Raw genomic sequence first — 17,053 nt, forward strand, 5'->3', positions numbered from 1 at the left:
ACCCAAAAAAAAAAAAAAACCTAAATCTAAGGCATGGGCAGTTGGCATCCATCGGCATCAATTCATCTTGCTTTTCTTCTTCAAATCGTCATCGGCATCAATTCACCATGTTTCTCACTTTCTCACTCGTAGTTTGCTGTTCTCCTTCAAATCTTTTGTCGGCACCGAATTCTGCTACAAGAATTTCACCTTTTCAATCCTCTCACCCAAAAAAAAAATACATTTGTTGTTCAATGTATTTTTTTTTTCTTCCATCGATTGTTGCTATCTTATTTATTTCATTGAAAAAAGAATTTTGTTGGTTGCTGAAATTTTCATGGCTGCCTTATTGCTGAAATTCTTGTAGCAGAATTCGGTTTGCAATCGAGTATTACTTTACATAGGAATAGTGGATTAAAAAATTCGGTTCGGTTTGGATTCAAACAGTGAAAACCGAATTTTCTCGGTTCGGTTTGGTTTGGACCGAAATCTAAAATGGTTTGGATTCGGTCTAACATTTCAAAAACCGAAAAAATTCGGTTTGGATTTGGAGTGGGGTAAAAACCGAACCGCAGACCGAACTTTCACCCCTAATAGCAATTACTAATTAGAGTTATATATGAACATTTCTTTAGAGTTATATCAATTACTAGTCAGAGTTATATGAACATTTCTTTAGAGTTATATCAATTACTAGTCAGAGTTATATGAACATTTCTTTAGAGTTAGATAAATTCATCTAAAACCAAAAAAATCTTTCAAAGATGAAAATCAAATTACAATTGCAACACCATTGTTGTCTAAACTTAAAGTAAATTATCCCCTACTCTTTCTCTTTCCTCACGCACCACCACCACCGCATAACCACTCTCGCAACATCTTCTTAAATTTTCTTCGCCCTCTTCACTAGCAACTTGCTTCCTCCCTCTTCGTCGTTTAAGCTTCCTCCGACATTGTTGTTGGAGCTCCAAGGTATAGAGGAGAGAGAGAGAGATTGAGAGGAAGGTAATACTTGAGAGAAGAGAGATATTGAGAGGAAGCATATACGTGTGATCTTGAGTGTCGAATTTCAGACGAAATTCACTAAATTGGTATTGCAAAAAACAAAAAAAAAATGTGAAACGTGTAGAGAACTGCCGAAATAAAAGAGAGGATATAGGAGAGAGGAGAGAGAAAGTAGGTTATGAGTTTAAAATTTGGGGTGTTAGTGTTTTTAATGTTTTAATCTTGACCATTAAATGACACACGACTTAAGGGTTAGATTTTCTTCTCACTTCTCATATAAAACTCCCTTCTCACATATATATATATATATTTCTATAGGGGAAAGATCACATGAGAATGAGATTGCTCCTTACATGAGAAATGAGAACGAATATCAACCACACGATTGGATTAGAGTTACAACACTTGTTCATATTAGAGTATTACATCATTTTTTCATTAGAGTTACATCACTTATTCATAAGAGTTATAGCGCGTAAAATTCATTCTCATTTCTCATGTAAGTGTGCATTCTCATATACATATATATATATATATATATATATATATATATATATATATATATATATATATATCCTTTTGTAAGATAGGTCCGATAAGGGGAAAAAAAGGTTACAATTAGCCAAAATATATTACATATTAGTTAAAAAGCATTATAGCAAAGTGTTTTCATGTCCTATTAGTGTGAGTTATCGGTCACACTTTTTTAAATTTCGATTTTGGTGATTTTCGTACCTGGATTTGTTCCCGCATTCATTTTGGTTCTACTTAGCTACAGAGCTCGAGGGATGGAACTTTGACGCGGATGGGGAGGCGTGATTCACATAAGGTACAATGGGAACGCCACGGAGGTCCGATGTACCTTCTTCATCCTAAAGACTTTTCATGAGGGATCAAAGCTATGTTCTAAGTGTATCATTGAATTGTTCTACAATCTCGCGAAGATTCGAGGCATGGTGGGCACATTTTATTCGTTCACGGCGTTCGCCGCTTCCTGGCGGTTAACTTCTGCAACGAAATGACGGTTCCTCAAAGATAGAACGAGTGCTCTTCTTCCATCGCAAGCCATTTCATCGACTATGTCAAGGCTGTCTAGGTCTCCGTACCTCTCACGTAACAGCCACAGCTTATGTGATGTTCAATCCCCACAAAGGATGTCGTTTCCGGTCAAACATACTAGGAGGAATCATTTGGAAATTTCCAAGGTGAGATGTGATTACAAATGCCATACTGCCCCACGGTTGGATACACGATCACCCCTCCTAATGCTTAAGTCATTATTGGTCAACGGGTAGAGTCTAGTCACATAAACTAGAGAAAGAGTCAGTTGAAGATTCATTACCTTCATAAATAGGAATGGTCCCTAATTATAAAGTTCAGAGTGGGTGATGCTGAGAGGATGTGCGGAGTTTAAAGCAAGGCTAGATTAGTAATTTCACTTTTCACCCGCGTTAGGGATTCAGTTACTAAGGAAAACAAATTCTTTGGTTTTGTGACGGTTGGACATAATTGAGCTGAGAGAAAATTTCACTCCTAATGTAATTATAAGGAATTGAAAATAGGAAAATAAACGGAAAACTTACTAAATGCAGGGTAACCACATAGAACTAATAAAAAGTTAAGTACCATTTCGGAAAAAAAATAGGAGTACAACGTAGAAGACACTAAAACAAAAGTGTACCCTTAGTTTTACAAAGCGCGCCTTAGCGTCAGGCGAGTAGAGGAGCAAGCCAATAGGCGCGCCTCAGGCGAGCTTTTTAAGGAACACCACCACACAACTCACCTTTGGTTAGAAGTAAGAGAATGAGGATATATGAGCCTAAAACAACCACAAAGAATTTCAAATTTACCTCCTTCCGAGTATGTAAGACATCAATTCGAGCAAAAAAAAAACCTCACTTAATTGTATGTAATTACTTCAATTTTACCCCAAACTAGAAACCCTAACTTCCGAAAAACCCTAATTGCAAATTATGAAGCATTCGGAATATTTGTGATAGGTAGGTATTAGAGAGGCAAGCAGTCGGTGGTCTCGGCACCGGATGTGTCGGCTACGTCGCCTGGTCAATCTTCTCTCCATCTCAGTCTATGATCCTTTCTTCTCCTTCTCATTCTTTGACCTTTAGAACTCGCGTGGTTTTGGATTTTCTTTTTTCCTTTTTCTTCTCTATTCTTATTCTATTTTTTGAGCTTCACTTTTCCTTTTCTTGTATTCAACTAGTAGTTCTTAGCCTAATCAAATTATTTTCCTTCTAATAAAACTTGTTTTTTTCATCAAGTTAAATTTTATAAATACAGGAGGTAGAGACACAACATATCAATTCAACTTTTAAATTATGTCTCCTAATAATTTTTTAATTATTATGTCGTTTTGAGAATATAATATATTTTGTAATTATTTTTGAAGATTTTTTGGCCCCAAATGTGCACCTTGCCCACTTGATGAATCCGCTTTCGCCTTGTGGCTTTTAAAACTAGGGGGGGTTGGTTGGGGGTCTTTTGGAAAGGGTAAGGGAATCAAGTAACTTCATTCCCTTACTTGTTGTTTGTTTGCTCAATTTAATGATTCCTTTTACCTTCTCATTACCCCCAAAGTCCTATACTCTCACTCCCCTCAACCACCCCCCCCCCAAGGTTTCACATTCCCTTTCTTTGACTCGTCATTGACCACCTCCTTGAGGACCTTGACCACCCAACCACCACTTGACCAAACCATCCAACCACTTGCACCGTCACTCAACCATCACTTGACCACCCAAAAGGCACCACCTCCCCCACCCAACCACCGGGACTTGAACCGACCACCAACCACCATGTGAGTCCTCCACCCCCAACACCCAAACCACGCCACTAACCACTGAGAATCGCCCACCCAACTACCAAAACTACCCACCCAAGTGACCCAAACACCGAGAAATTGCCACCACCATCCACCATCTAAACCACCCACAAACCCTAGAAAAAAAGGAAGAACATAAAGAAAAATGGCACATCTTGAAGGGGAAGGGAAGAGAACGACAACGGCGCGAAGGGAAGGGGGGAAGAGAACGACAGATTTGGAAGGGAAGGGGAGGAGAGGGACGACAGCGCGGTGGGAGTGGGAAGGGGAGGGGGAGGGTGCAAGCTCGACAGCTCATCGAGGTACCAAGCGTGGAGTTCTGGCGGGGCACAACAAACATGAGAAGGATGGTGGTGGAAGGATGTAAAAAGAGGAAGAAAGAGAAATAAAAAAATTCAACACCAAACAACATTTTTAATCTAAGGGTTTTGCTTTCCTTTCCCCATCCCTTTCTTGATTCCATTCCCTTACCCTCATGACAACCAAAAGCCCTAAGGGTGTACTTTATAGAAAAACCCTTAAAATCTCTTTATCTTCTTCGAATTCAACTCTGATGAAGCTATTTATGCGCCTTCTACCCAAAAGTCCGAGCCTAGGTGTGCCTGCACCTCCAAAAAGCAATGGCATCACCTCTCCTAGGCGCTGCAACTAACTTGGATGTGTTTTCATTTGCACCTCTACTCACTTGCCACCTAGGCTAACCTTGGATGAACTTTTAAAAACTAAGCCATCTTGCTCTTCTAGCACCGTCCAAATCCGCCATCAACGTGTCTAACCCTTTGTTTCTAACCCCTCCACCAAGACAACTAAAAAATTGGTCACCATCTGAGAAAGAAAGAAGATTGAGGGAGAGGGGGATACATTCCCTTTTCATGTAAGGTAAAATTATGTTTAGGATGGCCAAGATATAAAAACTAGGGTTTCAAATGCTCGAGTATGACCACCAACATTAGCTTTGCAATGGCAGTATAAATATATTATAAAAAGTCTAGAATGTTGGTTACGTAGAGAATGAAAGGCACATTAGGTGGTGGTTGTGTTGGTTAATGAAAAGAGGAATAACTTTTGGGAGTACTAGAAGCTCTTGGCTAAAGGAAGAACGATAGCATTAGACTAGGGGTACAAAAATCAAATAACATCGATTTAACGTTCATTTCCCTTATCTAACAATTCATATATGGAAATAGGGGATGGGGTTCATTTTCTTTATTTTGCTCTCTCTTGATTCAGTTCATTTTCCTTGTCATAACGAAAGTTCCCCCTAATTGCACCATCCTCGCTAGGGAAAATGTTGTAAGCAATCTTTAAAGTATCAAATAGTTCAAAGTGCTGGAATAACTAAAACATCTCTGGGTCAAGGATCGGTCCATTAATGATAAAAGAAGAGGATGGGGGGAGAGAGGACACAAGCAAGCAGAGTATTGTGTCACTGGTTGCCTTGATTTTCGTGACCAATTCACCTAAAAAAGAATATTATTGGTTATGATCTTTGTGGCTACTTTCTTTCATTTATCTGGTGCATCATAACTCATAAAGTATTAAATATAATCTTCAATGAAACAGAGATATTTGCATGGACAGAAGACATCAGCAAGGAACCAAAAAATTTACAGGAAAAAGAAAATTCTGGAATTGCTTCCCCGCTAATTGTCAGTTTGAGTTATCAAGTCTTACTAATAATCAATTGTGACAATGTTTATCCATTGAATCAGGAAATGGTTCTTCACTGTTGAAATTGCAGCACAATATAATTTCCTATACAGCCATACCTTGTTCTCCATTGAGCAAAGTGCAAATTTCCAACCAAAACTTCTATTGAGGTTGCATAATAAAGCATCAATCCATTCACTCTTTCCAGAATTAGGAACACCAGTCACTATGGTCAATTCACCAGGTACAACCTGTCACAATCATGATCACCATGAATGTTGAGCAAAATATGCTAGAGATGTGAAAGCTAAAACATTATCAGATTGTAACAAAATCATCAACTGCTGATTTAGTGTTCTTGCAGTAGAAGGAAGTGTGCTTATAAAAAACAGACTACGCCCGAAACATGCTACCTGAAAATATTCTCTGCTCAACAAACTCGTCATTTCACTTGTTTTGTGAATATAGGCAATTCATATGGCAAGTTCCATCTTGCAACCCCCCCCCCCCACTTTGAAAACAAAAAGAGCTCTATTCAAAAGCCAGTGACCCTTCAAAAGTCTTGTACTATGCTTGCCAAAGGTACCTACTTTTAGCTGTCTTTAGGACGTAAAATTTCTCACCTCATTGTACTCAAGAATATAGGCATGTTGAATGGTGCAACACAATTTTAATTTCCATGTGCTTGAAAATGCTGTATACGATACTGATAAGGGCACAGGATAATTTTAGCAATCAAAGCAACCTTTTTTAGGGACTAGGGTGACAAAATCTTCAAACTCTGAGCTATAATCATATGGCATAACAAAACTAGTCTTTTAAGGCCAATCCGTAATAACTTTGAGATTGTTGATTGGGCATCCAACTTAACATTCATAACGACACAATGGTGTTCATTTCTCTTAATCTCTCTACGTTTCAAAATATTATCCCGCTGTCTATCCCTAACTAATAGACCATTAGCTTTTTCATCTCTCTCTCTTCGTCTCGCAACTCCAACTCCTAATAAACAAGACTTTATCTCTCTTAATCTTCCTTCCCCCACCTCGGAACCAATGGCCAAGCAAGACTACCAAATCAAAGCAGCACCACCATCTCAGCCTTCTCTGTTTGTTGTCTGTATCAGGCCCAATTTACTTTCCTCATAATTTTCGCCACATTTAACATCAAGCTAACAGCAATGCTAATTCTCTGCCATCACTGTCAAACAACAGCTTTATTACTGGCTCTTCAGCCTCTGTCTCTATCTCCCCCCCCCCCTCCACTCTCTCTCTCTCTCTGCCCTCTGTTACTCCCAAGTCCCAACCACCAAACCAACAAACTAACAACCATATATGTCTTACTTAACCCCTATTGCAGTCAATTAGCAAGCTGCCAGCAAGCGGAGACAACTTTTCCACCATTATTGTTACAGGTGAAAAGGAAGAAGAAAGTATGTAGAACCTAGCAACCTATTGATAGGGGAACAGATGAGAAGAGAGAGTGATAAAGAGTTTGAAACGGTGTTAATGAGTTAATGGAAGAAGAGAGACAGACCTTCAGCCATAAAGAGAGATGAAAAGACATATGCATGCTAATGCATTACCGTCACACTTAGAAGACATTACCTTTCACATAGCATATTCACAAACCACCACCTGCTAACCCCCCCCCCCCCCAAGCCCAACCAAGAAACCAAACAATTTGTTATAATCATAATAGGATCATAGGAAAGCTGCCACTATAGAGGAAAGCCCAAGCAGAGCCACATGCATGGAAAATTCTTAAGACATATACATTTACTTTATGGGCCTAAAAGGAGAAGAAAGAGGAGCAAACAGTTACACAAGTGAACGCAAAATGATTCTGGCTTCAACAACCCCTCAGAGGGGAAAGAACAGAGGCAAGATGGGAGTCATATATGTTATCCTTCTGCATTAGTTGGTCTTTCTTTGACTAATTATGGCCTTAAAAATTATTTAAAGTGCTTACATTGTAATACTCATCCAAACACCTCCAGCCAGTAGATACACCAAGCTCGTCCCCAAGAACCCTATGGTAATATGCATCAATTTCATCAAAGTAGTCTCTGAAAGCAAACAGCCCACGAATTGGATATAGCTCCGCATTGTCAATTGTTTCCTTAAGTTTTTCTGGCCCCAAGTACATAAGTACCTGTGCGCAACATGTACTCAAATGTAAGCAATTCCACCAAAAGAAAAAAAATAACAAAGCAGCGACTTGGTTTCTTTATAACTGAATTCCTTGGGAAGCTAAAACTCATGGGAGTAATTTCTTACACTTAGAGATTATGGGCGTCATTGTACATGTTTGCTTAGATGTGGACACACAGGTTGGAGCAAGTAAAATCACCATTTTTGACAATGCTAATATGCAAGGGAAATAGAGAAGCAGCAGATATGGCATTGATCAAACACCACCTATATACCCCCCTCCTATATAATTAATTCCTGGCGCGAAAAAACTTGGACTATGCAATGCTGAATTGACAATGTGAAGGTGACCAATTAAACAAATGTTGCTAAGTTCTAGAACATTATACAATGGAAGGTGTTAGTTGACTGAGATGCATGCTATCACTAAGAAGAAAAGTTGGGTGATAAGTCTACTGCACAACAAAAATAAAGAGGCTCCTCGAAGAGGAGCTCAGTAGCATCTAGAGTTAGCAGCCACCCAATGAGGGTCTCTCTACTGCAGGGATGGGAATGACAACTATTTCAATTTTCGGGTAAGAAAAAAAAACAATCCTCAGCATTTCCTGACAGAGGCATGCTAAAGTGTTTCTTCAATTGCACCTCTTTGATGTTTTCGACAGCATGAAACTTTTCACTAGACAGCCTGGCATTTTGGGCATCCTGCTACTCATGTACTAGGGTTCTGAAACAGGTCCCGATCCTGGAAGAGCACGTATTTTTTTTTTGGGGGGGGGGGGGGGGGAGAGTCGTTCCCATGCTTCATAGCTTTAAATTCGCAGCCACTGCATCTTCTATCATAAAATGCAAGTGAGATAATGATGAGAAAACAAAAGTGTGGGATAAAGATGATACTTAATAATTATATATCATCCAGATTAAAACGACAGAAGCTTCCTCAAGTTTGCAAGTCTGTCTCTTGAACAGCAAGAATTCGAGTATGTGTGGTTCTTCATATGAGACTAGAACCTGAAAAATATGGCATGCCTTTGTAGTGGTAATTAGGCTGTTGTGTACACTCTGATTATGGATTCAGTTGGGGACTGAAAGCTTGTACTTTACAAGCTGCCTTCCATCTTATATTGCATGTCCATTTTCCCCATTGGTGCATTTTCTTCTTCCGTTTCTAACCAAATATAGATTACATAAATAATCCATAAAATGTTTCACGAAGCAAGACATCACAACACATAAAACAACCTTCTTAAATCCGATTGTAGATCCATGTCTTATCAAGAGTTCAGGTTCAAGCAATCAGAACACTATGTTATCTACATCTTGACATCTTAGTTTCAAAAGGCACCAGGTGTACCGAGGCAAAAAGGGTCCCGGAAACCTAGGCATAAGGAGAAGAAACGTGCCTTTCACATACAAGTTGCAACTTTATTTTTGAAAACAATTATTTTCTTATTTCAAGTTTTTATATTATATTTTTGGTAGAAACAGCCGAAATATAAGCATTAAAAAATTCAAATAAAAGGTGTTACAAAAAAATAGAAAGGGGGAGGGACATCAAGTGCCTAGCAAACTAGAAGGTGGGTATTCGTCAGCTATGTAAAACCCGGAAATAAATGGACAAAAGGAAAAGAAAAAAGAAAAAAAAAACATCAAACATCCATTGTAAATGTCAAAGAGAACTTCCCTAATAAAAGGATCAAGGAGGAGAATAAATTCAGAGAATAAGCTTCCAGATCTAAAGTAGAGAAGAATGCAAGCTGTGACTAAAAAAGACAGTGAAATAGAGAAGAGAGAATCCAACGAGAAAGAGTGAAAGAAGAAGAGAGAATCAAAAAAGAACAGATTGAAGATAGAGAGGGAGAGAACAGACCTGGAAAGCTTGACCAGGGAAGAATGCTGGGAGACATGGTGCCGGAAACCACCAGGGATTGGTTGCCAGAACTTCTGCCGTACCCAGCAATCACAAATTTCCCAAATGTTGCACAAACAACGAATTAAGGTTTTTCTGAAATTAGGACTTTCAATTTGGGATTAGAATGAAGTTCATGCAATTAATTGAGGGCTTTTGCTCGAATTTGCATCTTAAAGATTAGGTAAGAGTTAATTTGAAATGTTTTGGTCTTCTTTTAAACTCAGATCTCCTGTTTCTCTTGCTTCTAAACAAAAGGCAGTCCAAGTGGTGTGCCTTGCGCCTTGGCAAAGGTGGCCTAAGGCGTGCGCCTATCATATGTCACTGCGTGTTAGCCTTAGAAGCATCTTTGCTGCCGCCTGCATTCGACTTGCGTCTGGGCGCATATTTAAACTAAGTTTGACTTCATTAAAATATGCAATAAATTATAACCTCATTTGCATCTTTGAAGTCGTCAGTGTCATTTTTTTTTGGCCATTTAACCCGCCAACATCTGCAATTCGAAGAGAAAAGGTCAAATGATGTACAAGTCTAAAGCATCAGGCTCACCAATGGAATAGAGAATGTCAAGAAAAATAAACCTTTCTCGCCCAAGGCGGCGAGCAAGCTCCTCAGACAATGCTTGGCCGGGACGATCACCGTCAGTTGCTAATATTATTCTGGTCGCCTACCAAGAAAGAAAGAATCCCGACTCTTATATCCATTTCTTCTATCAATAATGTAAGGAGAATAGTGATACCAACCTTTTCAAAGTATTCCTTACAGTTCCACAAATACTGATACTTTGTGTCCTAGCTTCAAAGAAAATACATAGAAAAGAGTATCAGATAAAAGAAATTAAAACTACTTCCCCAATTGATGCAATAAAATATAAAATGACAATCAGGACACACAGAATTATATTTATTGTTACTATATTTCAGCAAATGCTTGTTTGGGAAACGCCACACAGCCTCACGAATAAGCTAAACTGGCAAGCATTAATTTCAAGTTTATCAATAAGTTATCAATGTTTGACATACCTATAGAAAGACATATCTTACGATGGGGGGGATAACAAGAAAGAGAGAAAGAATAACATTTTTTTCTAATAAGCACAATACTTTAATTTTCTTTTTATTTTTTTGATAAAACAAGGCACTATACTATTTGCCTTCTCTTACTGAAATCTTAGTGTGCACAAATATATTAGAAATACTATAACAAACACCCTTGTACAGTTCTACTATTACGATTTTGATACAAAAGCAAGTATGGATTATTGTTAATGGAAAATTTTGGAAGATTTTGAAGATTCTTGGAAGAGTTTCAGTTCAGTTAAGACTTGTATTATTAGAGTTATATGCCTGTGAGAACTCTACATATCCTAAAATTTCAGTGTCATTAGGTCTTTTGTAAAGAGTCCAAGTTATAATGGAACTCGTTTAGAATTAGAAGTCTGTAAGAAATAGTAGTCTTTTAGAAGTAGAATCTTGTATGCTTAAAAGTCTAATCATGGTAAAAGTTTCACCTTGTTAGAAGTCTAATCAGGTCTGAATCCAACCATGATAAAAGACTAACCTTCATAGAAGTCTAATAATGTTAGAACTCTAAAGTTACTTAGAAGTCTAAAGTTGTTAGGAGTCTAGTATAGTTAGAAGTCTGTTTGGCTTCCACGTCATTATTATCATACTCGGGATAGGTTTTTTCTTGTTTTAAGCACTTTAGGAATCTTATTCAATTAGGAGTACAATAATAGATAAGGATTAGTTTTCCTATTTCTAGCCGGATTAGAATTGTAATGCCTATATAAAGGCACGCCTATTATGAACAAAGATAAAGAGTTTATAAATTACGAACATTGAATTATTTTAGATGAACTTCCCTATCATTGCTTAGTTAATAAACAAACCCCATAACAGAGCTCAAAAACGTTTTGAGATACCTATCCTTGTAATTTTACTTAGTGGTCTTTCCCTTGGGGTTAGATCATAAAATTGCTGATTTTCTGTGACTTGGTCCAGATCAGAATTCTATTTGATACACAAAAAAGTTTCATGATACACACAGTACCCTTAAAACTAGAGCTTGACATCCCCATATACATTCAGCCGATTGTTAGTTCAGTCGTCCCTCCTTTCTATTCTCCCTTAAAACATTAGAGCACCAACCCCCTTCCTTTTCTTTGCCTTTCACTCTATGGAAGCCACCCCCTCCTCGGCTTTTGCCAAGAAGAGCTTAACTTACCTTTTGTCCTTCTCTCCCTGGCAGCCATCTGCAACAATGATGTCAGTATTATTTCAAAATTCACTGCCAAATCGATTAATTTGAATCTGTAAACTAAAGACTAATCTGTCTCTCAGGGTTCCATTACTGCCTATCGAAGTCTGATGCTTTTGTCCCTTATGCTAACCATAAATCAAAGGCACCCAAGAGAGTTACAGCAACTAAGAATCGCAGCCAATAACAACATCAGTTCCCATGCACCATAATAAGACAAAATGTTGGTCTCCAATACTAGTATTATACCATCCAAAGTAATGAAGGTATGCAAGGAAAATGAGGTAAGAACAATCAAACCTGATCTGGAGTTGGAACATCTTTCTTTGAAACTTTAGGAGGTGCACCATCAGGCACACTAACACAGTTGTGGAAGCCAGCTTCTTGCATCGCCAGCTTGTCCATTTCTCCTTCAACCTATGCGCAAAGAATTAGACAAGAGCAGAATTGCATTTTTTTCTTGAAAGCTGAAAAGAGTACTCACAATAATTATATCACTTGCATTATGGATATCATCGAGTCCATAAAATATCTTTTCAGTATCAGCTTCCTGCACATCCAGAGAAAACATACATTACAACTATAAAAGTGGTGAATGCCAGAACAAAAACACCGAACATGAAAGCATGCATGTCGCAGAAAAAACTTCAGAGACAAAAAGTTTCTACAAGATCAAACAATCATAGCAATTCCTTCTAGGAAGCGGTAACAGCTAAAGTTACTGTAATCCCCCGTAATTTTATGAATTTTATAAATATATTTAAAGTATATATTTATAAATGATTTTAATATTTTTATGAGTCGAATTATTTTAATGTTCGACTATTTTGAGGAGTTAAAAGAGTTTTATGGTTTTTATTTCTTAAATCAATTAAATGTTTCATTAAGTGGAACTTTAATTATTTAAAGAGTAGTATTTAAAGTATATTTAATTATTAAATTAAGCTTATGGGTTGAGGAGCCCAATTAGTAGCCTTTTGATCCCATTTGAAAGCCCAAAGGAGTAATTCTTTTCCTAATAAGACTCCTATTCTTATGTACTCCTAATTCTACTAGGATTAGGAAAGAGAACCTATAAATACTTCATTAAACCTCCCATGATTCATATTTTCAGATTTGGCTTTTGTTTTCCACTAATTCTTCCTTTTCTCTTTCCCTCCCTTCACTCAATTTTCCCCTCTTTGCTTCACTCGACTTTTGCTCGGTTTCTCACTGGTTTTTTTTCTCACCTGAATCTGATTGTCTAGATTTCTCATAGTTCCGTTTATTTTTAGCCAAAAATTCCTTATGAGAAGTTGTACATCTCGAAAAGTTATTGAACTTAGGCTCAACAATCACTCGATTCCGATTATTATTCTATAAGTTATGGCCTCTGCAAGTTTCGCAATTTTGCTGCCATATTTCACTCGCGATTTCGGTATTTCACTCCTTTCTCCTTTTTTTTCTTTTGATTCTTTTCCTCGTTTCTTATATATTGATTTCATATATATTGATTTAATATTTCTAAGTATTATTTTGTTAAATTATTGTTTAAAGATTGTATCTTTAATTATTTCAAATTATATATTTCATATTCAAAAAAATTTCAGATTTAATATTTTGTGTTCAAGGTGAGATTTAAATATTAAAGTCTTGATTTTTGAGGTTTTAAAAGCCTATTTTAGTAGTACCATATTTTAGGGATTGAAATATTTAATCTTTGGTGTCAAAAGAATAAAAGGTTTTGACACGTTTTTAAGTGAAGCTTTTTTGCTGTAAATTTATTGGTATATTGATATACCAATGTTTTGTTTTTGTTAGGCGGAGATTATTCCCTAGGCAACTTTTAGAGTAGAAAAGTGGCCTCTCAATGTCTACACAAGGTACGTACATATCTGTGTGTTATGTGATTAGTATCATGATATAAGGAGAAAAAGTTGTACTATCATGTATAGGAACTTTATATGTGATTGCTAGTATGATTGATTTCTACATGTTTATGCTTGTGTGCAAGCATGATAATTATGAGATTTATTATGAGTTAAAGATTGTCATGTTTGTATGGATTTATTGATGTAAGCATGTGGATAGGAACTTTATTTATTAATTCACATGGGGGAATTAATATGTTATTAAGATTGATTCATGTTATTCATGTATTCCCTTACAAGTATTATTTTCACTACTTTATGAGAACTGTGGGACTTATTTGATAAGTTGATAAGTATCCCTTTTTAAAGATAAGTTTGATTGTTGGTTAGGTTCAACAAATAAGAAAGTTTGAGATTGAAAGAAAGTAAGTTTTGGGTTGTAAGTTGTGATCACTTATTAAATCCTAAGATAAAAGAAGTTCAGTTGTGAATGTTTGATTTATTGTTTTTGTGTTTCCTGTATGTGTGTCATAACAAGTAATAACTTGTAAAGAACGTGAAGTGTAACGAGGATAGTTATAGACTTTAGACTGATGCACGTCTAGAGTTGGACATTAGGAGTTGGGGTACATGGTGAACGTGTCATAGCTTTTCTGGGTAATGGATTGTTCACCATTCCTATTTTTCAAAAAGTTCCTCGATATCGCAGATCATTCTAGAATATGGAGTCGCTCCCGTATTTCGTCTTCGTAAGCGACACATTAGTAGATAAGACAACTCAAGTCCAATAATTATTCCATTAAAGTAATAAAAAGATGTTTAAAATTATTTCTATAGAAGTTATCAGCACAATATTATATTGTTATACTATTATTTATCCATGCATGTTATTTATTAGTATCATGTTAAGATTGTTATTGTATTAGTATGTAGTACTCAGCTTTGCTCATTACGAACTTTGTTTGTGATTGTTGATCATGGCTTTGCCTTAATGATCCTGTGATGACCCATTTTGGTGAGCAATTTTTTTAAAGCATTGACATTACAAGTTCGCAAGTGCATCATAAGAAATCTGGGAATGGAGAGAATGTGTAAACTAGTATATCTTATTTTCTACATTAGTAGGAATGTACTTTATTAAGTTTATTTGAGTAAACTTATTAAGAATGTTTGATTTCAAAATACTTATTTATTTATTTATAATAGGAAAAATTGATAAGAGCAGTCCCAATTATTGGCGGAACCAACTATGCATCATTTTTGCCAAAATCGGTCCTAGCTGACTGGTTACCCGTTGAACAGGTTAATTTTTTAACAGGTTAATTTTTAAAAAAAAAATTCAGTCAACTCTTTCCTTTTTCTCTCTCCTATTTCTATCCGTCTGGCACCCCCATTCCCAGCCGAAAACTCCAAGTTCGACACTAGGGAAGCTGAAGATGTCAATTCGAAGTCTTCGAATTTGATTCTCCCTAGTGTGTTTGGCCCTGACAAACTCAAACGTTTTTTAATCATCACCTCCCATTTCTTCCCCGCCATCTCATAAACACTCGCATGGCCTCAAATTAAGAGGAATCTGGTTTGATGATCTGGGGCGTTGATTGAAAATCGAGGTGGGTTAATTGGAAGGTGGAGGAGGAAGGGATGGGAGAGAGAAAGTGGAGGAGAGAGAACTGAAGTGGAGTTTTGCGCGAAGGATAGAGTGGGAATGTTCGAGTTTGTGGAGGGAGTTATGGAGAACGATGAAATTGGGTTGTTTGATGAAGAGGAAAGATAATATTGTTATGTCTGTTCCGCCGAAAGCTACTTTGCACCAGCTGTATTTTGTGCCGGAGATTGGGAGGGTTTTTGACAAAGAGGGAAGGGGGGTAAATAAGGATTGTGATTGTTGTGTTGTTAATAAAAGAAATTAAAAAAAAAAAAAGAAAATTTTACCTACTATAGCAGGTCATTCTGGGACCAATTTTGGCAAAAATGATGCAAAGTTGAGACCGCTCAAAAATAATCCTTAGTTGGGACTGAAAATGGCGGAACGCCCATAGTTGGGACTGTTCCTATCAATTTTTCCTTTATAATAAAAGGTTAAAGTTTAGTAATATGTTTTCCGCTGCAAAATTCTGAATACGAATACGTTATCACACAGGCGATAATACTTGGGTAATTCTCTACTTTTATATTATAAATATATTTATGAAAAGAGAGAATTATCGGGGTGTTACAGTTACGGTCACAATTCTTGTTTTATCGGTAAAAACACTTAAGCACACATCGGTCATCACAACAGAAAACGACAATCTTTAGTTAGTACCAGTGTGCCAGAGTAGGATAACAAAAAAAATTAGGAATCAAAACCTGCCAAAATTTCTTGGTGACGTCGCGATATTTGCAGCTAATCAGAACTCCATTTCGCCTGTAAGTAAATGCAATGACAATCTGCCAAAAAAACATTATACATTAGTCATGGAGGACCATCGCCATTATATTAAGGATAAACTATAAAGTACAAACAGCAAAAAATGAGTAAAGAATGTAGTAGTATTTCTTCAACTCACGGGCTATATGTATCCTCATCTTGATTCTTACAATTAGAATTGTAGAATCACTGACACAAATACCATCTTCCAAATCAAAACTGTCAATTTTGACTCCACCCAAAAACATTAAATTGATCTTCTTAAGACAGAAAATCACCAAAAATGGATAAGCTCGTCCGTTTGGATAATTTAGCATTTTACTTACAATGGTATTGCTAAAGGAACATAGAGTTTCCCTACACAAGAATTCGTGTATAACAATACAGCATGAAAACAGGATATAGACACTGGAGTAACTCAATTAGCTTAAGGAATGACCATCTGCAGAAAAATAACTTCTATCAGTTCTATGACTGCACAAAATTAACTTCTATGACTTCACAAAAGCACCAATACAAAAGAAAATTTCTCTAACAACAGAGCTCGCATAATTATGAAGAGGCAAAGGAGACCTAATTATTTCTCTATCTTTTACTAATAAGTAAAGCGACTGATGAAGGATAAAATATGTACCTGACCACCAACAGATTTCTGCATAACATAGTTTCTCCTCAATGTTTCGGCAGTTATCATTCTCTCCGCGAAATATGCAAGTAGCTGATAAAGCAACAACATTAAATAATTAGTCATTAACTGAAGAAGCAGCCAGTTGTAGATCCTTGATATGTCTTCAAAACAAAATCTCGTATACTTCGTTTTTTTTTTAAGTGCACCACTTGGTTTGGGCAGAAAAAACAAGAAAAGAGGAGAGTGAAAATGGACATAAATGTCCATTACTATGGGTAGGTTGGATAGGATGGATGGGTAAGTCAAGAGATGGTAGGAAGGTACATTTGGTCCAAAAAGTTACCATAATAGGAAATGGTGCAATTAGAAAGAAA

The 17,053-nt window shown here is 36.8% G+C and overlaps 1 protein-coding gene across 8 annotated transcripts in view; it reads right to left on the bottom strand.

Annotated features, from left to right (window-relative positions):
- Window positions 1-17,053, bottom strand: part of LOC104882973 (twinkle homolog protein, chloroplastic/mitochondrial) — a 49,601-nt gene that overhangs the window by 18,742 nt on the left and 13,806 nt on the right. For 7 of the 8 annotated variants that reach the window (XR_007268806.2, XR_007268805.2, XM_048634529.2 and 4 more), the window contains exons 7-15: window positions 16,686-16,769; window positions 15,991-16,071; window positions 12,276-12,341; window positions 12,092-12,208; window positions 10,276-10,323; window positions 10,114-10,199; window positions 9,965-10,025; window positions 7,445-7,627; window positions 5,593-5,724 (exon numbers count right to left, since the gene is read on the bottom strand). Coding sequence is in view for 6 of the 8 variants with exons in the window: in XM_048634529.2 (XP_048490486.1) it covers window positions 5,593-5,724; window positions 7,445-7,627; window positions 9,965-10,025; window positions 10,114-10,199; window positions 10,276-10,323; window positions 12,092-12,208; window positions 12,276-12,341; window positions 15,991-16,071; window positions 16,686-16,769 (858 nt within the window). In the remaining 2 variants the exon portion in view is untranslated. The remainder of the gene's footprint in view (window positions 1-5,592; window positions 5,725-7,444; window positions 7,628-9,964; window positions 10,026-10,113; window positions 10,200-10,275; window positions 10,324-12,091; window positions 12,209-12,275; window positions 12,342-15,990; window positions 16,072-16,685; window positions 16,770-17,053) is intronic. The other variant, XM_057391368.1, reaches the window with a different exon arrangement.

Source organism: Beta vulgaris, chromosome 8 (assembly GCF_026745355.1).
Source record: "Beta vulgaris subsp. vulgaris cultivar EL10 chromosome 8, EL10.2, whole genome shotgun sequence".
Taxonomy (NCBI): domain Eukaryota; kingdom Viridiplantae; phylum Streptophyta; class Magnoliopsida; order Caryophyllales; family Amaranthaceae; genus Beta; species Beta vulgaris.